This window comes from Micropterus dolomieu, linkage group LG07, assembly GCF_021292245.1.
Source record: "Micropterus dolomieu isolate WLL.071019.BEF.003 ecotype Adirondacks linkage group LG07, ASM2129224v1, whole genome shotgun sequence".
In the NCBI taxonomy this organism is placed as follows: Eukaryota; Metazoa; Chordata; class Actinopteri; order Centrarchiformes; family Centrarchidae; genus Micropterus; species Micropterus dolomieu.
Genome location: NC_060156.1, coordinates 1,829,741 through 1,855,263, shown reverse-complemented (window position 1 = coordinate 1,855,263; position 25,523 = coordinate 1,829,741). Strand labels below are relative to the sequence as shown.

The following is a 25,523-nucleotide window of genomic DNA, read 5'->3' as shown; positions in this document are numbered from 1 at the left end:
ACACACACACAGTCATTTAAAATCATCGAGTGTAACCGTAACAGCAGCGTCTCTGTGGACTTCTGCGTCTTTATGAAAGTCGCGTTCTGGCCCGGCCTTACCGAGGAACATGGAGCCGGCGCTCTGACCCAGCAGGGTGAAGTGAGGGTAAGAGCTGGCCTCCACCAGCGTGCGGTGACGCAGGAAGATGAAGGTGATCGGTCGAGGCAGCGTGATGTTGAAACGCTGTCGGGCTCCCTCCAGAATCTGCGCGCCGGTCACTCCCTGGTCGCCCGTGTAAACCACAAAAGAGACGCCGGGGTATCTGGGACGAGGAGGGGAAAACAGAAACATCTGTTTCAGGGATTTCTACTAGTCCACTGGCAACAAAATAGAGTTATATTTACACACAGAGCAAATAAAAGATCTGGACCTTGAACATTAATTTATTTTCTCATACAACCGTCGCTTGTTTTCCACAGGTATCAACACTTTAACTAAACGCTCTGTGGTGATTGGTTTGTATCTATGAACTCCACGTGCTTGTAGATGGCTCAACCCTGAAAACGACCTCAGCCATCCAAAGTCTGTTTTTTTTTAACACCAGCATTTTTTGTTGAGATCCTGAATTCTCATTGGGCCACATCGAGTGACCCGCTGCGCACAGAACCAGCGGACAAATCCAGCACCGGCCAACCAGGAGGCTTTGATCCCACTCGTGCTGATGTGCCGTAGCTGCAGAGCGGTGACCGAGCTGAGGTAAGAAAGTTTGATAAACTAGGGAACCAATAAGTTGATGTAAATATTAAATCAACTTTATTGGTCACATGCAAAATTTAAACCATACTGATAAGGAGCACTGGGCGCTGCGCAGGGGCCGGTTAGAGGTTCAGGGCCTTGGATTCGAACCACCGACACTCTGTACTTTTTTTTTTATTTGATGGCCTTGCTACAGAAGCGCATTGCATTCACCAAAGAAAAAATAAAGTAGACACCTTATCTCTTAATTATGAGGAGGGATGACATAATTAGGAGATCGGGATCTTGTAATTCGCAGATGAATATTAGTCTGTAAACCAAGGCTGCAACTAACGATTATTTTCATTGTCGACTAATCTGCTGACTATTTTCATAATAAAATGTCAAAAAAAAAAAATTGTGAAACATGATTTTCCAGAACAAAAAGTTCTTGAGTCCAACTAACAATCCACAACCCAAAGACTCGTGTCATTTACTAAAGAATAGCAGTAATTCCTCACATTTAGGAAAATTAAACAAGCAATTTTCCACATTTTTGCTTTAAAAAAAATTACAAACGATTAATAGATTATCAAAATAGTTGTTAAGCGATTTTCTTGCGATCAATTACGTGACTAATCGTTGCAGCTCTACTGTCAACACTGTAATAAAACCTTTATCTATAAGGCTTTTTAGCAATGTTAACTTCTCCATCCTGCCTTGGAAGCATCAAGCTGATAACTTCCTGCAGCTGTGCAGAGGTTCTGCCGAGTAAAGTGACCTCACCAGCTGTCTCATCGTCACTACATCCAGATTTCCTTTATTTCAGGCATCTAAAATATGTTTTTCTTTGGTGAGTGCAATGCGCTTCCGTACCCTGACGCCCTGGTATTAAAAAAAAAACAACAACCTTACAACACCGAATGCCAAGTGGCCCTGCCCCGAACACGATGAGTTTCCAGGCCTGCCTACCAGGTACCCAAGTGTTAAAGAGTTTCCTATAGTTGCAGGTAGAAACGTGAAATGAAGCCTGGTCATTAGACAGATAAATCAATAAACACCCTACATGGCCATTAATATGTGGACATCTGACAATTAAATCTTGTTTCAGCTCCTCAAATGTCAGGATTTGCTGGTTTTCTTTGTTTTATATTGAAAATAAACTGAATATATTTGGGTGTTTGACTGACAAAGAAACTTCTCAATAGCTGTGGGAAATTATTTTCAGGCAAAAACATGTAATAGTTGGTGTCAGTCCTAGAACACAGCGGTAGGATCAGTAGTATCCTGGCACTTTTAGTCCAGATCAAACCTTAGACCCGCTATGTGGACCTGAAGTCCACGTACCGGTGCATGAGGGCCCTCAGGGAGCACCAGAGGACCCGCTCCCCGCCTCCTCCGGCGTTGCAGTACGGGTGGAAGAAAGCCACCGCGGGGCCGCCGCCCTGAGCCCGGCGGGCCTGGCGGCGGCCCCGCAGCCACATGCGGACCCCCAGCAGGAGCAGCAGCAGGACGAGGGTCAGGAGCAGGCTGAGGTAGACGCAGGGGACCACCAGGGACCACAGCAACCTGAGGAGGGGCAGACAGAAGGCTGTGAACGGGCCCTTTAGCAAAAGACGTTCACGTGAAACTACAGGATGTGAGCCAGTCAGCTGCTCGTGACTCGAGTTCCTAACGTTTAATCAGCTGGGCTGAAGTTTACCTCATTAAATCGCAGAAACACAAAGAGAAGTGGTGGTGGTGGTGCTGGTGCTCCTGTCCTGCCATTTTGACAACACAGACGCTACCGGAAGCTGCTGTCAGCTGACCGAGCTGCCTCTCTGCGATTGGCTCAGCGTTTGTTTACCTCCACGTCATCGACACATGACTTTTATTTATTTTTTTATTAACGCGTTCATTTTAACTCGTTATTCAGAATCTGGTTTATTGCCAGGTACATTTTCACATACGAGGATTCAGCCTTGGTATATATTTGGTGCTTAACAGTACACAAAAATATACAAATATTATTATAGAAAAAGAGAGTATTAATACTACAATACTAATACAACCCCCCCCCCCCAAAAAAAATATACATGTACAAAAATTCACAATATGATCAATAAAATAAAAAGTTAGCCAGGCTAATAAAGGTACGTGTCATTGTTGTTTAACCACTTAATTTTTTTAATAATTAGTAATTTAACAATTGGTATAATTTTACCACTTGTGGGGCCATTTTCAATCAATTCTTGGCAAATATGTCTCAACATTAAACTTGGAGGCAGGTAATTCCTTGGAATGGAAGCTTTACAACTGTACAAAAATAATAAAGATCAGCAAACAAATACAAATACATTGCTCCACCTAATTAGTATTATTTTCACTTTCTGTCTGTCTGCTTTGGCTGAACATCATTAACATGTGATTGTATTTGCACAAAACAAAAAACAATTATTATTACATATCCAAACCCCTCACATAGGGTGCATTTTATTTTTTCATTTGTTTATTTATTTATTAATGCATTAAAATAAAAAAGTATACCAGGTAAATATATGTAGATATAATATTTTGTATGTTTTAACCTTGTAATCTAACCAGTTGTGGGTCCATTTTAAATCAGTTCTTGACAAACTACACTTTTTCTAGGCTGTATTTACAAGGTATTATACGGATACATTTACTCATTTTATCCAAAGCGACTTACATTTGAGGAACAACATACAAGCATCAACAGAGCATCAAATACAGATCTACAACTGAAAATACATACTAGTAAGAGCTCACGGTACATATCACATCAATGGGGTAGATACCTGGGAAGGAAGTAAGAGTTAACAAAAAGTGCAATCAATACAAGATCATTGTAGGGGATAGAAGAGGAAGAGCGCAGGAAGTGCATGTTAGAGGTTAGGAGTCCCCAATCCGGCTGGGACAACGTCTGACAGTTACTCTCCAATTTTCTGAAAAATGCACCAGTCCCGCTGCAAAATCCAACACCGCAAACCATTTTGCTCCAGCGCCTTCCTGTCAAAAGTTATTCAACAATGCATGTCAACCTCCTACGTCTTCTCCTTCTCCTCATCCCTGTTGCTGTCTGCTGTCTGCCTAACCCTAACACCAACCACTCGGGGACCAATGTGACCAAGGTCTCCCGAGTGGTTGTGGTCAATTAGGAATGGTCTGGTGGAAGTGCTGCCTCCCATTGCAGCCGGAAGCTCCCAGGTTGAAGTCCACCTCCGCTTCAGAAGAGCTAGGCTTCCTCTCCCAGGCCTCCCAGTGGGTAACCAGTCCTACTACCGCCCCAGGGGGCCCGCCCATCAGCTTTACCGTAGAAAATTCAACTTCGCTCCATCAGGTCGACTGGAAATGCTCCCCCCCCCCGAGTCGAGCGCTGCCACTCGGCAGCTCTACAGCCTTCCTGTCAAGAGTTACTCCAAAAAGGCCCATTTTGAGGTGGTTTCCATCCCCTAACCTACTGTTAACCCCAATTTTCTACTTTTTGCTCACCCACCCCGATTCCCAAGGCTGCAAGCCCTGTGGCTCTACCAACTTCCTGTCAAAAGTTATTGGGGTCGCTCGCCCGAAATCCTATTCTAGGGGTTAGGGACACCGTTTTGCCCTCCCGCGCAATTTCCTCTTCCTGTCAAAAGTTATTCAACAATGCATCTCACCGCACTCATTCTGCTTCATGGGCATCATCATCACCACCACCCAGGACCTCAAGTGGGAGCCGATCATCACCTCCGTCACCAACAAGGCCCAGCAGAGAATCTACTTCCTGCGGCAGCTGAAAAAGTTCAACCTTCCAAAGACAATTCACCACCGCCATCACTGGGTCCAGTTAGAAATCCATTTCTTTTTGCGTGGCTATCGGGTTTTATCAAAATAACAGTCCCCAAGGAGTATTTGTGCCAATTTTAGTACTTCTTTCCACTTGTGAAAGATTTTCCTGCAAAAATGCCATTAGCTGCTCTGCTATAAAGTACCAATTTATTATATACTATGTTTTCTTATTGAACAAATACACTGCTCAAAAAAATAAAGGGAACACTAAAATAACTGAATGAATGAAATAATCTCATTAAATACTTCTTTCTTTACATAGTTGAATGTGCTGAAATCACACAAAAATTATCAATGGAAATCAAATTTATCAACCCATGGAGGTCTGGATTTGGAGTCACACTCAAAATCAAAGTGGAAAACCAAACTACAGGCCGATCCAACTGTGATGTAATATCCTTAAAACAAGTCAAAATGAGGCTCAGTAGTGTGTGTGGCCTCCACGTGCCTGTATGACCTCCCTACAACGCCTGGGCTCCTGATGAGGTGGCGGATGGTCTCCTGAGGGATCTCCTCCCAGACCTGGACTAAAGCATCCGCCAACTCCTGGACAGTCTGTGGTGCAACGTGGCGTTGGTGGATGGAGCGAGACATGATGTCCCAGATGTGCTCAGTTGGATTCAGGTCTGGGGAACGGGCGTGCCGGTCCATAGCATCAATGCCTTCCTCTTGCAGGAACTGCTGACACACTCCAGCCACATGAGGTCTAGCATTGTGTTGCATAAGGAGGAACCCAGGGCCAACCACACCAGCATATGGTCTCACAAGGGGTCTGAGGATCTCATCTCGGTACCTAACGGCAGTCAGGCTACCTCTGGTGAGCACATGGAGGGCACATGTGGCTGAAATGCCACCCCACACCATTAATGACCCACCGCCAAACCGGTCATGCTGGAGGATGTTGCAGGCAGCAGAACGTTCTCCACAGCGTCTCCAGGCTCTGTCACGTCTGTCACATGTGCTCAGTGTAATTACTGCAGTGCTCCTCCTACTCCTCCTTGCACAAAGGCGGAGGTAGCGGTCCTGCTGCTGGGTTGTCGCCCTCCTACGGCCTCCTCCACGTCTCCTGATGTACTGGCCTGTCTCCTGGTAGCGCCTCCGTGCTCTGGACGCTACGCTGACAGACACAGCAAACCTTCTTTCCACAGCTCGCAATGATGTGCCATCCTGGATGAGCTGCACTACCTGAGCCACTTGTGTGGGTTGTAGACTCCGTCTCATGCTACCACTAGAGTGAAAGCACCGCCAGCATTCAAAAGTGACCAAAACATCAGCCAGGAAGCACAGGAACTGAGAAGTGGTCTGTGGTCACCACCTGCAGAACCACTCCTTTATTGGGGGGGTCTTGCTAATTGCATATAATTTCCACCTGTTGTCTCTTCCAGCATGTGAAATTGATAAAATGTCAATCGTCAATCAGTGTTGCTTCCTAAGTGGACAGTTTGATTTCACAGGAGTGTGACTGACTTGGAGTTACATTAGGCTGTTTGAGCAGTGTATAACAAATAAAAGAAGCCATTGTCTTTTATTATTTATTAGGGATTTATTACGTGCGGCCAGTCCACATGTGAACAGAGAGCCAAAACATTCACACACTAAATGTTCAGATCCAAACACAGACCACGTGGAACATTTGTCTATCCCTGTAGCTCAGTGAGATAGGGTTCGGCTTTGCAGCCCAGAGGTTGTGAGTTTGATCCTTATTCAAGGCAGCTTATTTTGAATCGCAACTTCCAAAGTGAAGAGATAAAAGCGCCCAGAGAATAGGAGCAAGTGTGAAGGGTATTTGGACACGTTAAGTTGTAAAGGCACTGGTGGGATTTCAAGACAGGCACTTTCCCCAACTGGTAGTACTTTATAATAACTGCACACTATAAAGCATTAGTTAAGTATGTACCCTTCAGTGGGACACATCTTAAAGATATAAAATATATCATAGTTCATTGGAGCACAGAGTCCATTCTAACATTTAAGCCACAAGGCACATTCTTACACATGATATAAATAATTACATGACATGACCAGACATTTACAGAACAGTTTATCAAAAAATAAATAAATTTCATAGATTCAAAATACACCAGTCATGGATAGTCACAGATAGACCATTTTCATTATCAGATAAAATATCACATAAAATTAGAATGAGAATTTGATATTTAAAAAACCCTCCGTTAATGTCTTGCTATAAGACTTATGGAGCAGAGTTTAAAATCATAATGATGATGAGGAAGATTACATGCAGTAACAACACACATTTTGTCACATGAACACATCTCTTACAAATAATAATAAACTGATAAATTAACTAGCCATCATTGTGCTCGAGAAAACAAGCTTCAATATGGAGAGTTTTAAAAAGATAAGTAAAGCTTTTACAATAATAATAATAATCTGAAAATTGGCAGATTGAAGCAAATCTTTATTTTGGACTGTGGTGTCTGGTGGCAGGTGCTCAGTTGCTATAATGCCATGAATCTACTCACTCAGATACGGTAGGGGGCGGTATGCACCTTAAAAGTTGGTTTGCTCTCCAGTAAACACACATAGCAGACGAAGAAGAAGAAACTCAGGCGAACTAATTAGTTTGCTTCTGTTTAACTTGGAGCTGCTGCAGTAAAAGACACATGGAGCCGTCAAAGCGGGACAGTTTACCAGGGAATAAGTTTAACGAGACAACACCTGCTTACAGTTGATGCGCTCACCTGGTCATTGGATATGAAAGTATGAGGGGGTTGTGTAACCACCGGACGATTCTGGCAGGTAACGTCACACCTGTCCATATACCTGAGCGTGTTTTTGGTTTGGGATAGAAAAACAAACGCATCTGTCCCTGTATACCTGTCTGTCTGTCTGTCTCTACCTTTTGATTTTGCATTTCATGCTCAGGGTGTCTGTCCACCTGTCTGCGCCTCTGCTTGTCCGTGTAAACATGTCTTCACTTGTCTGTTTCCCGAATTCAAATTCAAATGAGCTTTATTGGCATGAAAGTAAGCTACATATAAATTTCATACATTTCATTAAATAGGGAAATAAAACCGTAAAAGTTGTGTGTGTGTGTGTGTGTGTGTGTGTGTGTGTGTGTGTGTGTGTGTGTTTTAAAAAAAATTAAAAATATTTATATATATATATATATATATATATATATAATTTATTTTATTATAATTTATTTTAATATAATATAAAAACTGTATCAAAATCAGTATCAAATGTGAGATTTGCAGATGTATCTGCATTTTATTATAACTACCTGTCTGTGCCTCTTTATAACGACCCCTCTATTTCTTTCTGTCTACCTGTCTATCTCTACTTTTGATTGTCATTTCAGACTTTGTGTTTTTGGCTTCCTGTCTGTGTCTGCAGCTTTGTTGTTTTGTTTTTTTTCTACCGGTCCGTCTCTCTAAACACCTGACCTGTCTCTCTGGCTGCTTGACTGTCCTGATTTCAAGGCCACAGGAAGAAACAACTTTCTCAACCAAAGTCCAGTATTTTATTCAGATAAAAATGAAACCATAGAGTATATAAATAAACATGCACCCTTAAAATAATGACCTCGTGCAGCTGGTCACATGTCTTCAGATTGGACGGATGAGGTGGACGTGGTCTCTATCAATTCCTTCTATGGATGTGACAGCGATTTAAAAGAAACTTTCAGTCCTTTGACACCTAAACCTCCCACGACAGTCCTGAAACTCTAACCCTCTGCGTGGGGTCACCTTAACTTGCAGCCAGCGTGCATTGCCATATAAAGACAAAATGCATTTCATTCCTGTTTCTAAAGTGTTGCATGTCACTTCCTTCCTCATGCATTTGAATAGACGCGTTTGTCGCCCTGCTTTCGGTTGCCGACTCACGCGCTGCCTGTCGAGTAGTGAGCAGCACAGCAGCCAGACGGACCGACCGAGGAAGAGAGTCGACGAATAAATCCTCCACGCCCAGAGATCACCGTCTCTCACCTCTCAGGTAAATGACATATGAGATCAGGTGGCCTCTGATGCACACATGTGTTTCCTGAAGGCGTCAGGAAATGTTTGCGTGGGATTGTTTAATTCTGTACATTATGTGTGGAAAGGGGTAAGACGGAGTGTGTAACTGTGTAATGTTCAGTCTGCATTTTCACAATCCTCCCTGCAGGCCTTGTTTCTGCTCACAAATTGTCCTTCCTCTGTAAAAAGAACACAAAAACTTAAAACCTGCATTGCTTAGTTTGTATAACTTTGTGCACGTTTGATAAAAATCATTTAAAACTTGTGCTTGAACTGAAAAGATAAGAGCAGTTAGATGCAGAGTGAGGCCTACACACAGAGGGGGGAGAGGAGGAGGAAGAAGAAGTTAAACCACTGCAGCGAACTGAAAGGAAGCTTGTGGTTAGCTTCACTTCAACTGCAAAGAAAACCCCTCCGAGGCAGCGAGAGCGGACAGAAACTCTTAAGAGCAGCTCCAGGACAGGGTTTCATTAGTCTTTTATAATTCATGTTGAAAAAGGATCACCAGCTGAAAGGATATAGTTAATGGAAGTCGGGCACGTGTGAGGCATGCTGATGAGCTCCAGCACATGCAAATAAAATCTTACAGGAGGACGGAGGCCTCGCCGCTCAGAGGCGAGTTGAGTCATAAAATCTGATCCACATGATGCAAAACATTCTTCTCCTCTTCGATCAGTCGGTCAAAGATTTAGGAAAATGTAAGTTCAGTGGCAACTGGTGGTAGAAAATATTCCAGTACTGTACAATTATATTTCAAAGGGAACTACTGAACTCTGTACTTCACATTTATCTGATAGTTTTAGTTGCTGCAAGTTCGAACATAGGATCAAATTCTAAAACATTTCATTGTAATAAAGTAAAACTTCTGATGTACATTTACTGAAGACCTACAGCTCGACTTTAGCTTCATCACATAGCACGACTCAGAGATCAATATCATTATAATGTCAGTATATATTGCAGAGGCTTGAGGAGCATTTAGTCAGGAGGTGATGAACTGGAGGAAGCTGTGAGAGCAGATTTTAAAGGGAGTGCCCACTCACTCAGTATCTAATGGATTAAAGTGTTAATAAGTTGCAGTGATTGATTCCTGCACTTACTGTTAAATCTAACCATTCACATCCCTGTCAGTCTTCAGTGTGGGAGAGAATTTGCATGAGAAGTATTTGTGGTTGACAGTTTATTTCCATAAAATAAACCGCTTCATGGTTGACTGTGCTCACAGTCCATTATTTTAAACTTCACAGTGTCAGTTGTTTTGTTTTTTTTAAATGCTGTGAGATCACAACTTCATTTTGCACGTTACATTTCCAAAAGAAGACGTTCTATTCTGTTGTCACACTCAGACCTGCACTGTATTGGTGCTGGATCCTGGTAAAACCTGGGTGGATCATGGGCTGCAACTTTTTGTTGTATTGATCTGACTGTTAATTTATTTATTTACTTGTTTGGTGTTTAAAGTGATTGATCAAAATGACCTCTTCAAATGTCCGGTTTTGTCTAAAATACGAAGAGATTTCATTCACAGAGATGTAAAAAAGAAAAGCAGCACATCCTCACATTTGAGAGGCTGGAACCAACATCTGTTTGACCCCCGACTGCGAAATGAGTTTTACCAGTTGAGCCACAGAGAATTGTTAAAGAAGATTAGTTGTTTATTTTATTAAAACCCCGTTAGCTTCTGCTACAGCAGATCTTCTGCAAATCTTCCTGTCCAAACAAAACATATCAACAACACAGTCATGAATGGAAGGTCCAAAATAAACACAAAAAAATGTATAGAATAAAACAGCTAATCTGAAATATTTCTTCTTTTTTTGGCAGTTAGTATAGAGACAGACAGGAAACATGGGGAGACATGCAGCAAAAGTGCAAAACTATCAATAATATCAATAAGTGGTTCAAATGGCTCCATATGATATAAACACACAAATAATTACAAAACACAGCTACATTTATGCACACAAGCTGACACATTAGTAAGGATTGAGACAAAAGAAAAGAGAACCACAGTGCTACCATGGAAATAGATGCTTAAAACAATCAATTAAAAGTGGAAACACTGATAAATATATTATACCAACTGCTGAACAGGAACAGGAAGTTGGAGCTCGCTGCCGTGAACAAAAAAAGTTACATGCAGATTAGGACACATCTTGCACCTTAAATTTCAGATTGACTCATTCGACTAGTTTTCTAAAACAAGAGCGGATGAAAACATTAAAGACCCTTATTTAGCTGTCGGAGCTGCTGAGTTTCATTTCTGCTTCTGACCTGCCGCCTGCAGCAGGACTGCATCTCAGCCAGCTTTCTCTAAATTTAGACCTCAGAGCTGCAAAGACATTAAGGGGACACCTTTCCCTTAAAACAGCTTTAAAAAAGGCCTCAATCATCTCTAAATCTATATCTAATATAAGTCCACTTTAAAGCTTATATGAAGCTTCTTAATGTCCTAATAATGAATGGAAGGCAGGTAAAGATAAAAGTCAGCCCCTAAAAGACTCAAATCATATATTTACATCAGTATAAAAAGTTTCACGAGCAACGTGTTGATAAAGTGACTTATTATCTTCACGCACCAAAGAAAGTAATACATTAATAAAGACTTCCAGAAGAACAAGAACACTTGATTTTGATTTTTTCAGTCTGAAGCACAACAATATTTGATTTTTCCGTCATGTCTAAAATCTGTCAATTTTTTTTAACCCCCTTCAGGTGATTTGATCTGAAAGTTTAGGTTGAGCTAAACTCCTCCGTCCTCTCAGACTCTCACTGACGGGATGAAACAAGATGAATGTGTTAATGAACTGGCAGCTACTTTGATATGATACGTTTCAGTCCTTCTCTGAAGCTAAAAATAACCCTATTTAGGTTTTGGTTAAAAAAAGCTTTATAGAATTATGGCATTATGACCTGACATTTTATAGACTAAACAAATAATTGATTGATCAAAAAAATCAATCAGCAACTGATACCGAAATAACTTGTTAATTGCAACCACTAATTCACTTTACCTCAGCTTGATTAATTTTATTCATCAACTTTAAATAAAAGGTGTATGTGTATATCAGAGCACACACACATTGTGAACATTTTACAGAATAATGAAAGGAACCACTGATTAAACAGTCGAACAGAACAACAGATATTTGACAAATGTTGGTTACATGGGGTGTTTTGTGGGAGAAATATTAGAAATATTAGCCCGTAGGAGGAGCTACATTGATTTTAGCCTGTAGGAGGAGGAGCTACATTGATGTTAGCCTGTAGGAGGAGGAGCTACATTGATGTTAGCCTGTAGGAGGAGGAGCTACATTGATGTTAGCCTGTAGGAGGAGGAGACGCTAATGGCGACGTTAGCCTGTAGGAGGAGGAGACGCTAATGGCGACGATAGCCTGTAGGAGGAGGAGACGCTAATGGCGACGATAGCCTGTAGGAGGAGGAGACGCTAATGGCGACGATAGCCTGTAGGGGTAGGAGCTACATTGATGTTAGCCTGTTGTAGGAGACTCTAATGTTGATGTTAGCCTGTAGGGGAAGCTAACGTTGCCCTATAAAACCATGTGAAACAGATTGCAATATAATTTTTCCTCTGGAATCAATCTGTATGTTATTAGTAAAATTTTGTGAAGTATGTGTAAACTCGTACTGCAGCGTTGGACGGGCCGGGACACGTGGCTCTGAATTATCGCACGTTTTGGACCAGTAACTAACGAGTGAAACGTCTCTTCCTATGTCCCCTACGTGGCGCTGGAGAAAACCAGCTCTTAATATGTTGTGTACCAGCACATGAAGTGTGGACCACGCTGTGAAAATGCCATGTACATCAAATGATTTTTGTCACAAAGGGCTTACTTCCTGTTTCCAGTAGGTGGCGCTATGACATTGAATGAATATTTGCATGTAGATGTGCTCAGGGCGGGTCTTTTTATCAAACATGTAAAGTTTGGTGCAGATATGAGCATGTCCACCGAAGTTACACCAACTTCCTGTTTCATGGCGAGTCATCAATATTCAACGCCACGCCACAGACACGCCCTTTAACGAAAACTCACAGATAGCAAATCTTTTCATCATCAATGCCTTTAGATTCAACAGCCAAATTTTTAAGTCAATCTGATTAATTCTGTAGGAGGAGTTCGTTAAAGTACAGACCCTTTTAAAAGCTAACGTTAAAATGCTGATATTAGTCTCAAACCTCCCTTTAACAGACTGAAGGTAAAGTTCTACCTGAAGGTTTCACTCTTTGTGTCTTTCTTCACTTCTAGCTGATATTTTTTCTTTTTTACCTGTACCTTTTTTTGTGTTGCCACATGTTGGATGTTGGTTGTACAAAATGCAGAGACCAGGTTTCACATCCTGAGACCTCAGTTAGGTTAAAGCAACAAAAGCCACTTTAGTTAAGGCTGGTGGTTTTGGTTAAATGCTTATGTTACAAAACCTTAGGAGGGGTTTTCGAGCATACAAACCTTATCTTTGAGAGACGGCGTTGCCTCACATGGACACAAAATCTCCTGTAATGGCGTCTTGAGCTGAACTGAATGCAGCCTCAGTCTTCACAGATGTAGGTTTGTAGGGTTATATTTTCTGTTATCACGTCACCATCAGGCTGCTTTTCTCTCCGAGCGCTGCAGGAAGTTAACTCGCTCATATTAAAGGTTGAAGTCAGTGTTTGCGGTTTTCAAATGATTAGTGTCAACACACTGGGTCTTTCTTAACGTCTTCCTCTTCACATTAACCAAAAAAGGATCTGCGAACACACGGTGAATCATCAGACTGAAATAAAATGCCTCACGCCAGTCACATGATCAGTTACCTCAGAATTGCTTCACTCTAACTCAATCTGCAGCTCTTGAGAGACAAAACTCCTGAACAGTTGCGGAAAACACAAGTTTTAACAGTAATGTCAGTATTGCTGCAGTTGAATTAAAACACATAATGTACGAACGTGGAAGTTTTCTACACCTTAGATTACATGAGGAGAGTCGGGTGAAAAGGTCGACGCCACTCTCATGTTCGGCCTTTTCAACTGCAAAGCTGCAGCATCTTAACTTTGCATAATCACTGGAAACTGGGGGAATTCGCTAGCCTCTGTCCAAAGGTAACAAAATCTGATCAGATCTTATTACACGCAGCAATAACAAACAAAGAAACACTTGTCTGTCAGGCAGGAAGAGCAGCAGCAGCAGGAGGAAGTTGGAGGCCGGCAGAAGTGAGAACTGTGAGCAGTTTGCATCACAGAAAAAAAAAAAGATACCATCTCTCAAGTTCCTCCTTTTCTGCACTGCTCAGTCTGCCAGGCAGGTTTTAACTTTTTGATTTAAGGATGTTGATTTTTTGAAATTCTGTGTCAGTTTCAGGTTCCCAACATGGCCGCACAAATCTCACCAGAGGAGCAGGAGGAACTCAGAGAAGCGTTCGCCAAAATTGGTATGGGAATCACTGCCACTTCCTCTTTGTTTGATTCAGGAAGGACCAGTAGGGACCGGAGGACCGAGTTTCATGACAAACATCGGCTTAGACTACAGACTGTTTAGAAAAAGTGGATGTGACCACTGTGACGTCCCCGTTGGTTTGTGGACTGCTGTTTTTAAGCCGAGAGTTTGGCATTTTTGTCTTCGCCGTCTTAGTTTTTTGGAACCAGACGTGCAAGGTGCATCTGTAATTCATGATATTAGCTGCAATGCTAATTTTGGGTTTAAAACAAATTGTACTTACCGGAAAAATGAACAGCCGACTCCTAATAAAAATAATAAAAATAAAAATAATAAGCTTGTTCAAAAGCGCTGGTTAAATGAACACAAGGTAGCCCCCCCTGCTTCCTGGTCTCCGTTCCTCTAAATGGGACCATAATTTACTAAATGAACATCATGCTGTGTTGAAGAAGACTTGAAACTAGCGACTGAGACCATAAACTCATCAGGAAAGTGTTTACTGAGGGAATAAATCAGCTGACAAGTAGGAACATTTTCTCATAGACTTCTATACAATCACACTTCTTTCTGCAGCCGCTGGAGTCGCCCCCTGCTGGCTGCTGGAGAGAACGCAGGTTTAAGGCGCTTCAGCTCTGGCTTCACTTTTCCTGTTTGGTCTGAACTCTGAGAGAGCCGATAATCCAGACCTGGACCCCCCTTTTCTCACAGCCTGTAACGTCTGTCCTCTTTATAGATCTGAGTAATAAAGGCTAAACATCCAAGAAACATTCTGAACAAAACTAATTTACAAAAGGTTTTAAACTTATTTTTGTGCATCTAATATGTCAAGCGAGAAGGGGGAAAAAGACAGAAATCCTTTTTGAGCCATGAGAGCAAATTCAGATATTAACAGCCCTCCTTCTGAACCTGGACTGAACACAGCTCAGAAACTTTATCTACATTTACGATTTGTTTCTCAAAAGGTTTTGGGCCGTTTTACATCCAGAGAATAAAATTATCCCTTAAGAACCAAGAAAAAGTCACATTTTCTGTCTATGAAGGATGAACCGGGTTTAAAAGCGTATTCAGTGAACGACTCGCAGGTCTCCTGTATGAACACAATATTAAATAATATTAAAGTGATGCTCTCTGTTTGACCTCTGACCTTTCCATCCCTTTTCCAGATGTGGACAACAATGGGTTTATTAGCAAGGATGAGCTCACCGAGCTTTTCAAGGCCGCTAACCTGGCGCTGCCGGGCTACCGGATCCGAGAGATCGTCCAGGAGTTGACTAAGACCAGCGACCAGCTCACCTTTGAAGAGTTCACTGAGGTGAGTTCACAGGTCAAAGGTCACACAGAAAAATAAACTGTCTATTGTCATCACAACTTAGTTCACCTAAATATCTAAAACCTGCTTTGTGTTTCTTCTTGTGAATGAAACTTGAACGCCAAAATACCAGAGGGACAGGCGGCGTGGGAAGAATATTCAGATACTAATACTGTAATACTACAGTACACAAAAACCTGCATTCAAAGTCCTGCTTTAGTAAAAGTACAAAAGTATTATCAGCTAGATGAACAAGTACTACACACTGATTCATGTAAGAGGCAACAAGAGAAGAGTTATTTGATTTTTAATCTGTACGTTGCATTTTATGAGCTCATCGTGTTTTAATAAACAATCTAATGTAAAGTATGTAGAGACTTAAAATAAGTGTAGTGGAATAAGTTTATTTATTTAGTTCATTTCAACAACAAGGCAATTCATAGTGCTTTACATGAAAGATAAAAGCAACATAAAAATACATTTAAATACAATTTTTCAATAAGATCTATCAATCCAAAATCTTATATTTGATTTAATTAAAGGTAAAAAAGAAAAGTCTTCAGTCTTGATTTAAAAGAACAGTTTCAGCAGACCTGCAGTTTTCTGGGAGTTTGTTCCAGATATACGGAGCATAAAAACTGAACGCTGCTTCTCCAGGTTTAGTTTTGACTCTGGGACAGATGTTCATAATGAAGCAGAAGATCAGAAACATTCAGTGCTTTATAAACTAACAGCAGAACTTTGAAATCAATTCTCTGACAGACAGGAAGCCGGTGTAAAGACCTCATGTGATCCACGTGGTTGGTCATAGCGAGGACTCGAGCAGCAGCGTTCTGAATCAGCTGCAGCTGGTTGGTCAGGGTTTTAGGGAGCCCTGTAAGGACACCGTTTTCCAGGTCCTTTAATCCTTGATTTATCCTCCAGGTGATAGCAGGCTGACTTTGTAACCGTCTTAATGTGGCTGCTTACATTCAGCTCCATGGGTGCGAAAGTACATCAGAAATATTTTATTGATCCCTGGGGGGAAATTCTGTGTCACAGTTGCACACATTGCACATCAAGTCAAAAGGAATATAAGTAAAAATAGAAAGTTGGTTTATAAAGAAGTAAAAAAAATATATATATAAAATGAATAATATTTAAAATATTAAGGAATGTGGATATGTACAATATTTACATAATTAAAAGAATTGTTATGGTGAAGAAGTAATAATGAATAAATAGTTGCACAATTTAAGGACAAGTACCTGAAAATTCTACTTAAGTTATGTACTTTCCACGGGTAAAAATGAATTTCAGGGAAAGTACCAAACTGTTAGAGGTGCTGCAACAAGTGTGGTGTTTGATCAGCTGCTGCACAGATGACACCGGATTTAACATGTTTTGTCTCTTTATCTGAAGCAACGGCAGGATATCTCATGCACCTGATTTTATTGTGTTTAGCCTGAACAGATTATATTGTTTTATCTTGATTTCCCCGTTTGTCCACCTTTCAGATAGTCCACGGGCTGAAGAGCTCCGAGGTGGCAAAGACCTTCAGGAAGGCGATCAATAAGAAGGAGGGAATCCGTAACGTGGCGGGAACCTCAGAGCAGTCCGGCACTCAGCACTCCTACTCAGGTCTGAACCCGGACACACAGATTAGATCAGATTCATGTTGATGATCAGATTAGAGGATATTAGAACCAATCAGTCGATCTCCAACTATTTTGACCATCGATTCAAATCTCTGGCTCTCTCTTCTTAGATGTGACTATTTATTAGTAAACAGAGTATCTGTGAGATTTAGACATTTTCTAAAATGTTATAATCAATATCAACAGAATAAGATGTCACTCGTAGCACAATTCTCCCGATCGCTGTGTCCTTTTCATTGAATCAGCCCTACAACTCTCTCTCGCTGCTGTTTCCGCCCGGATAAGTAGCAGGAAAAAGGACACAAAGTCGTGAACAGTCGTCATAAACCGGGAGAGGGCGATGAAAATCCCAAATCCAAACTGGAAAAGATCAGTCTCCATGTAACTTGAGCCGTTCACACTGTTGTAACCGAATCAGATCTGAGTCCCGAGTGAGCGAAAAGAAATCAGGTTTGGGTCACTCTGGCTGCAGCCTGAACGTTTGTCATAGGTGGACATTTTTTGGGGGGGAGGGGGAAATAACGTATATGCTCACATTTGTGGCAACGATCTTCTCGTCTCACGCTCAAGAAGAAAGAAAAATGTCTAACTGTTCCTTTAATAAAGTGGCCAGCATGATCGTGTCTCTTTGGTTTGAAATAAAACGGTTCATTTATTATCTGAGTCGACGTCGGTAAGAAAGTAATGGAAGGAATTAAGGGCTTCTTTGAGTGAATGAATGAAGACCGGCTGGCTGATGTTTCCCCTCCGTGCATCTGTTTATAAGGATTATAACAGAACAGGTTGTAATCTGATCATCTCACTGTTGAGCATTGTGAAGAGGTTAAAAGCAGAATATATGGAGACGTCTGTTTGGCTGCTGTCTGTCATTTTCTGATGTGGGCTTTCTCCCGTCTGCAGAGGAGGAGAAGGTGGCCTTCGTGAACTGGATCAATAAAGCTCTGGAGAAGGACCCGGACTGTAAACACGTCCTGCCCATGGATCCGGACAGCGACAACCTGTTCACCGCTATGGGAGACGGGATCGTCCTCTGGTGAGCGCTGCTGATGGAAGTCTGCTCTTTTCTCTTCCTTAGTGAGATGTTCAGATCAGTAACACACTCATGTCTGTAGCTTCATGTTTACCGTACAGATATGAATGATGTTCTGAACATGTGACTCTGCAGGAAAGTTAATAAGAGTATTTGTTCCGGTTCGGTGGACACGAGGGAGAGGAGTTTGTTGCGTACGTAGAGGAGCTGCTAGCAGGACTTTATTCCAACACAACAAACTCCTCTCTCCGACTCTGACTTTGGTTTCCTGCAGCAGCTGCTCCCATTCCTGGTTCAGCGACACCTGTGTCCTTCAGTAAATGAGCTCCCCCTGGTGGCGGGAGGTTTACCAAAAACAAGTCATTAACATTTAACAAAAAAGGCTCTCGCAGTACTTCCAAGTCATCCAAACACCAACATGTGTGAAAATAGGTTTAAAATACCTGAAGTTACCCTTTAAAGAATGTTTTAGGTTGTTCCTTATTCTGTAAATGTGTCTCAACTGTTAAAATGTTCTCCCTTGTTAGTAAGATGATCAACCTGTCTGTCCCCGACACCATCGACGAGAGAACCATCAACAAGAAGAAGCTGACGCCCTTCACCATCCAGGTGAGACAGGAAGCGTCTGCAGAGGAGGCTTCAGCTTGATCTCACTGTATGTGATACCTGCTCTGTCTTTACATCCCGATGTTCATCACGTTCGGTCTAACAGGAGAACCTGAACCTGGCTCTGAACTCTGCGTCGGCCATCGGCTGCCACGTGGTGAACATCGGCGCTGAGGACCTGAAGGAGGGCAGGCAGCACCTGGTCCTGGGTCTGCTGTGGCAGGTCATCAAGATCGGACTGTTCGCCGACATCGAGCTCAGCAAGAACGAAGGTGTGTGTGTGTGTGTGTGTTTGTGTGTGTGTGTTCACGTGGATTTAACTTTGAATCAGTTTTACAATCACGTGTTTCTAACATTAAGTCCGTCGAGTCAGAATATTCAGAACGCCACACGGACTACAGCCTCAAACAGATCCAGCGTCGTGTCCAGCCCTAAGCGGATTTCCCAAAATGTGAAACTTCAGTGTGTCGTGTTGATGTTTTTACACGTGTGTAGCTCTGATCGCTCTGCTGCGTGACGGAGAGAGTCTGGAGGACCTGATGAAACTCTCCCCCGAGGAACTGCTGCTGCGCTGGGCCAACTATCACCTGGAGGAGGCCGGCTGCGGCAAGATCAATAACTTCAGCTCCGACATCAAGGTGATCACACACACACACAAACAGAGTCCAGCTCTGGGTCAACATAAAACTAACTCCACTAAACCGGCATCACACGCTGCCTGACAAGCAAACGAGGAAGTTAGCAGCACTCACAGCTGGCTCATATAGTAACACTCAAGAAACAAGAAACATATTTCATCCCTTGTACTGTTTGTGTGCGTTTCAGGACTCCAAGGCGTACTTCAACCTCCTGAACCAGGTGGCGCCCAAAGGAGACGAGGAGGGGATCCCGCCCATCGCCATCGACATGTCAGGAATCAGGGTGAGAGACTGGAACGTTTCTTTAGGGAGTCTCAGCCGTTTAATAAATGATGTCATTTATTAACCTTTTATAAACCTTTTCAGGGTGAGACAACGAACGAGAAAATATTTGACTAAATACTGAAACATATCAAATATATCCCACAAAAGACTTTAAACATTAAAAACTTAATTTCCTGCGTTCTGGAGAAACTTTCTGCACCAATTTATGGTGGAAATGTTTATTTAAAGAGAAACACAGTTCAGCTGGCAGGTGACGGATCAAAATATAAAAATATAATGCAGTAATCTTGTGTAAGCTTGTTTTCACTTAACGACGCACGTTTGTTTTTTCGATATTTAAATTGCCGATGCATGTTTTCTTAATGTGCAAATGAACCTTTCTCAAAGCATTTTCATTTCTTGTTGATATTTCTCGTCCCCGGCGTCAACGACACCTCTGAGCACAATGACAATAAACTTTATATACATACATCCAGACCGGAGGCACAAAGGTCGCGAGCCTGGCGATTTCACTTTCACATAAAACACAGAAAAGCAGCAACATGCTCTGTGACTGGCACAAGGTTTTAGAAAACAATTGATCGGTGATCAGAAAAGTTTCAGCTCCGTTATGATCGAGCGAAAAACATCGTTTGTTAGATCACAACCCAGATTTTAAGATGCAAAGTTTCCTGTGTGAAATTCACTGAGAGGACGATGAGGGAAGAACACAATTATGTAGTGGTATTAAAGTACTTTCTCAGTAGCTCTTATAAACGGCTGGAATCAAATATAATATTATACATATTTTAACAAGCTTCAGGAAACTACTATCTACATAATTCTCTAATTAAATTTATAAAAGTTTTGGGTGCAGCTGGTAGTTTATAATCATTCTAAAGTATTAATAATAATCTTTATTTCATTACTTTTAAAAACAAAGTGCTGATTGAACCAGAGTGAAAACATTTCAGGAGGCAAATAAGATCAGATTATTAGAAATAATACAAATATGAAACGGGATAAAACACCGACAATAATCTGAAATAAAAACACTGATGGGAACAATAAAACAGACTTTATAAAAACGTAAAGTTTTGTTGTCCTCGTCCCTGCAGGAGAAGGACGACCTGAAGCGGGCCGAGTGCATGCTGGATCAGGCCGACCGGCTCGGGTGCAGACAGTTCGTTATGCCGACAGACGTCGTCCGCGGCAACCCCAAACTGAACTTGGCTTTCGCTGCCAATCTGTTCAACAAGTACCCGGCTCTGAAGAAACCCGAGAACCAGGACATCGACTGGAGCTCCATCGAAGGTGAGACCTCGCGGCCCTCTGACCTTTTCTCACTGCAAACCTGCAAATGCAGAGACGCAAACAAACTTAAGCTGAGACCAGTGGCCTGTACTACGAAGCGAGGTAACTGGTAGTACGGGTTAACCGGGAAGTTACTCCTGACGTTACCTGGATAAGCCAAAGGTGGACAGGTCTCTAAACCGGGAGGTCACCCTGCACGTGGACTCCACACCACATCTGTACTCAGTGTTACTGATGAGAAGCTAGATATTAATCCACACCGCTTCATAAAACATGTTTAGATTTCATCCCGATTGGCTCGACTGCGGCTGCAATGAAGTTCTGAACACAGCAGCGTCACGTTCAGACAGCGAGCCCCGCAGCCTGGGCTGAACTCAGGAGTGTTTCCTCACTGCTAAATCCGATTGCAAAGTCCAATATAACTTTCCAGTTCATGCACGCTACACGGCAGACGTGTGTGTGTGTGATGTTGCAGCCTTGCAAAGTGAAGTTTCTCTCATAAATGTGTGACTATAATGTCAGAGAATATTCAGGTTTTTTACTTGTAGATTAATCTTGGAAATTAAATTCTGTCTGGGATTATTCCCCCTCTCCGCCGGCTCCTTTTCTTCTACTGCAGTGGACCTTATGTGCAGATGTCCCTTTTACATCTTAATCATATTACACATAAAAGAAGAGCCCATAAAATAAGAACACTGAAGATAATTAGGCTACAAATTTACTCAATGCGATGCAGCAACAAGCCTCCCTGGCTTTGTCGGCCGCCACGGTTTTAGATTTGGTCGTAAACGTGTCTTTAATCTCCTCATATCCTGACACTATCAACGTGCGTTCTACTTGTGAATACCTCTGTCTACACGGCCGAACACGCCCCTTTTATGCGAACACCGACTCAACTAACCAACATCTCATCCACCTTCGTAGTACCGTTTAACTCCAGAGTAGGCGGTCAGAGTTTGTCAACCCCGAGTTACCTGAACTCAATCAGCCGCTCACTAATGTGACCAGATGTTTTTGCAGTGAAGTCTGATGACTTGAACAGATGCAGGTCCGTTACGCCTCCTCTGCAGTATTTCCTGACTGTGTGTTTTTAATCCGGTGTTTTCCTCCAGGTGAAACCAGGGAGGAGCGAACCTTCAGGAACTGGATGAACTCTCTGGGCGTCAACCCTCGTGTCAACCACCTCTACGCGTAAGAACACTCTAGTCACTAGTCAGACACTTCCTGCCTTTAGAAACGTGGATCAGAACGGAGCCTAACGCGCCTGATAATGCAGGCGGACTGTGCTTCATGAAAGGTCATGTGACGTGTGTGTGTTACAGAGACATCGACGACGCCCTGGTGATCTTCCAGTTGTACGAGAAAATCAAAGTACCGGTGGACTGGGACCGAGTCAACAAGCCTCCCTACCCCAAACTGGGCAGCAACATGAAGAAGGTACAGCGGCTAATCGAGTCCGTCCTCCTCGCAAACTTCAGGCTGGAAAATTTAAAACACTGGAGCAGAAAAACGCCACAAATATAAAATATTTAGAATTTTGTTCCACAATGAGCCGTCTGCTGTTTGACTCCACAGCTGGCAGCGCTGAGGCTGAACGTAGACACAGCACTATGGTACACACTCATTATATACCGTGTATACTATTGATTCTACATAGGGTACATTACATACTAATACTATGAAGTGTATACTACATACTTATTCTACCAAATATATATTACAAACTAATACTACAGTAAATAATGCATGCTAATATGATAAATTGTTCACATACATACCAATTATATAAAGTCAACTCTTCATACTAATTATATATAAATACTAATATTATAAAGTGTGTTCTACATATTAATTCTCTAGTGTATAGTACTTATACTATAGTGTATATTACATGCTTACTACATACTAATACCACACATTTCTCCTGACGCCCGTGTGTGACCTCGATAATACTCTGTACACAACAAATACTTCTGCACATCAGCTGTAAACTAAACTTGGACTCTTTGTTTGGTCCAGCTGGAGAACTGTAACTACGCTGTGGAGCTGGGAAAGAAGGAAGCCAAATTCTCTCTGGTGGGCATCGCGGGTCAGGACCTGAACGCCGGGAACCGAACCCTCACCCTGGCTCTGCTCTGGCAGCTCATGAGGAGGTAGCAAACTTTAAAATCTTCATTCTTTCGTACCGTCTATGGCTCCATCAGACCGTCGGCTCGTCAGTGGAGATTTGAGCAAAACGTTCTTTTCTTTCATTGTTTGTAGCTGGTTTAATAGACCCGTCAGTTCTCTGTCACTTATCTGGGTCCTGGTGCCAAAGTTCATGACAGTCCGTCCAACAGTTGAGATTTTGTTCTGGACCGACGTGACTTTAACACGGAGCTGCTAGAGTGGCTAAAATAATATTTACATTAAAGCAAAGCCCTGATCAAACCAAACTTGCTGACAGGGGGAATAATACGTTTAATAAAACGGCATCATGTTTTGGTTATTTCTGCATCGTTTTGATCCGTTAATGAAATCACAGTAACATGTTTTCTTTGATGTGGTCATTTCAAACGTCACAGAAACGATACTAAAGAAAGTCTTCTGTGCAGATGGTTTTGAAAGCAGGTGTTGTGGCTGAATTTTATTATTTGTTATATGGTAAAATATTTTAAAGCACATTTAATTATAAATGTGTGTGTGTAGCATGAAGGCAGCTACAAACCTTCAGTTTCATTACACAACCTTGAAAAGGTGGCTTCCCCTCACGCTGCCCGTTTCCCTCAGATACACCCTGAACATCCTGGAGGACTTGGGCGACGGGCAGAAGGTGATCGACGACACCATCGTGACCTGGGTCAACGACAATCTCACGCAGGCCGGCAAACCCACCATCTCCAGCTTCAAGGTAACGATTCTCCCTCGGTGCAGAGACGGTGCAGGTTCGGTTCCTTCAGTCTCTGCCCCAGATACGTCGGTGTCGGCTCGATCAGATGTTGTTCAGATCCTACGTTTTGTGTTGGACTGGATTTGATTTCTGGACCGCGTTTAATGTCAGGACATATTTTGTGTTAAACCATTTAGATTTATGTCTTTAAATTAAAACACGTCAGGTGTAGATTTGTTGATGTGAGGATGATTCATGTCCCAACGTTTAGATCTCTGAAGCTGAGAGAGTAACAGCTCCCTGGTTAATTAAAGGGTATATTTGAACCTTTCCCCACGTTTGTGTAGAGAGTCTGTGAGCACGCTGCAGTCGGCAGCAGAGAAACATGCCTGCAAGCTTAAAGTGCGTCCACTACAGTTCTAGTTTTTGCTGCCGATCAGCTCAGATTGTGTTTGACAACATTACGGAAAGCGACCAAACAGAGAGCAACGGTTCAAAAGATGTCCCAGATAGTCACAGGCTAAAAGATCCCAACGTTAATCTGAACAAAAAAATACATTTTTAAATTGACAGTTGATGGATTTACAGCTGTGTAGCTTTATATTTACTGTACAGACATGAGAGGCGCTCAACTTCTCATCAACTCTCAGCAGGAAGTGTATTTCTGCCTCAGACGCACCAGATTCGATGAGAGATGCTCATCAGAGGATTACTGTCGTCGGTTCATCAGTGTAGTGTTGGCGTCAAAGCTGCAGAGATTAATCGTGTGTGTGTGTTTGTGCAGGACGGGTCCATCAGCAGCAGTATGCCGGTTCTGGACCTGATCGACGCCATCCAGCCCGGATCGATCAGATACGACCTGCTGAAGACAGAAGACCTGACCGAAGAGGAGAAACTCAACAACGCAAAGTACGAACACGCGGAGTTCATCGTCTTTCTCATCTCGTGCTGAGGGGTTAAAACTTCTTGTCCAGATTTGAATGAATGTAATTAACCGACATGAGATCAGAAACCTCGACGTCTGATTGGTTCCTTTTCGCTCCTGTTTTATTAAGAGAACTGAACAAAATATATTTGACATCATGAAACGCATCAGATTGCTCTTAGTCGTTTTCAGTTATCAACCACATTTCTTTCCAAAATTGACTGATAAGCGGCAGATTTATCATCAATATTTGAAGCAAAATCATTTTTTTATAGCAGCCAATTTAATTTGGTTTAAAAAGATCTGGATCCTGGTCTTTACAGCCCTTTTTTTTTTTAGACAAGGAAGAGACAAACTTATCCAGTCAGAATCTTTCAAATCAGCTCTTCTCTTCGTGCTCACTTGTTGTCGTTGTGTCACCAGGTACGCCATCTCCATGGCGAGGAAGATCGGCGCCCGGGTGTACGCGCTGCCAGAGGACCTGGTGGAGGTCAAACCCAAGATGGTGATGACGGTGTTCGCCTGCCTCATGGCACGCGGCCTGAAGCGAGCCTAAAGACCACGACGCCGACCTACCCGGGAAATAACGGAAGCTCAGCTGTGTTTTTAAAAAAGGACAGTTAAGAGAGAGAAAACCTGTGAGTGAGCTGAAATATTGGATAAAAGGTTTCTAACAGGATACAGATTATGGTACGACTTCAAAACGGCAGCAAAGCCTTAAGGCCAAAGGGAGGGAATACTTTAGAAAAATTCAGGAGTTTCATTTCTACATTAAGAGGCAGAACATCCTCTGATTGGTTCAGTTAAATCCGCATGTTTTTCTTTAGAACAGGTGTCCGCAGCAGTATTGCAGGTTTATCACGAGGGCTTTGTTGAAGTGTTTGTGGCGTCTCAGCTGATTACAAACCAAATCACAACTTCTATGCCAAATGTACGCAAACAATAAACAGACTTTTGTAAAGTG

At 42.3% G+C, this 25,523-nt stretch overlaps 2 protein-coding genes across 3 annotated transcripts in view; one reads left to right on the top strand and one right to left on the bottom strand.

Moving 5' to 3' along the window:
• LOC123974229 (GDP-Man:Man(3)GlcNAc(2)-PP-Dol alpha-1,2-mannosyltransferase-like) overlaps window positions 1-2,555 on the bottom strand; it is an 8,694-nt gene extending 6,139 nt beyond the window's left edge. Inside the window, exons 1-3 of the mRNA XM_046054783.1 lie at window positions 2,420-2,555; window positions 2,065-2,286; window positions 102-304 (exon numbers count right to left, since the gene is read on the bottom strand). Of these exons, the coding sequence (XP_045910739.1) occupies window positions 102-304; window positions 2,065-2,286; window positions 2,420-2,484 (490 nt within the window). The 5' untranslated portion in view covers window positions 2,485-2,555. The remainder of the gene's footprint in view (window positions 1-101; window positions 305-2,064; window positions 2,287-2,419) is intronic.
• lcp1 (lymphocyte cytosolic protein 1 (L-plastin)) lies at window positions 601-25,523 on the top strand. Of its 2 annotated transcripts, none has more exons than XM_046054781.1 (17): window positions 601-738; window positions 8,364-8,508; window positions 13,887-13,962; window positions 15,131-15,279; window positions 16,773-16,896; window positions 17,814-17,946; window positions 18,471-18,552; window positions 18,656-18,821; window positions 19,045-19,187; window positions 19,375-19,470; window positions 20,570-20,765; window positions 21,878-21,956; window positions 22,088-22,202; window positions 22,785-22,918; window positions 23,535-23,655; window positions 24,419-24,543; window positions 24,983-25,523. In XM_046054781.1, the coding sequence occupies exons 3-17, from the start codon at window positions 13,902-13,904 to the stop codon at window positions 25,113-25,115; spliced, it is 1,857 nt and encodes a 618-aa protein (XP_045910737.1). In that variant the 5' UTR covers window positions 601-738; window positions 8,364-8,508; window positions 13,887-13,901; the 3' UTR covers window positions 25,116-25,523. The 2 variants fall into 2 exon arrangements, with proteins under 2 accessions (XP_045910737.1, XP_045910736.1); XM_046054780.1 differs by lacking the exon at window positions 601-738 and adding an exon at window positions 7,121-7,308.

Coding starts and splice junctions, on each gene's coding strand:
- lcp1 (XM_046054781.1), top strand. CDS start 13,902: ATGGCCGCACAAATCTCACCAGAGGAGCAGGAGGAACTCAGAGAAGCG. Junction 15,280..16,772: donor CCTTTGAAGAGTTCACTGAG/GTGAGTTCACAG, acceptor TCCACCTTTCAG/ATAGTCCACGGGCTGAAGAG. Junction 18,822..19,044: donor CGAGCTCAGCAAGAACGAAG/GTGTGTGTGTGT, acceptor ACACGTGTGTAG/CTCTGATCGCTCTGCTGCGT.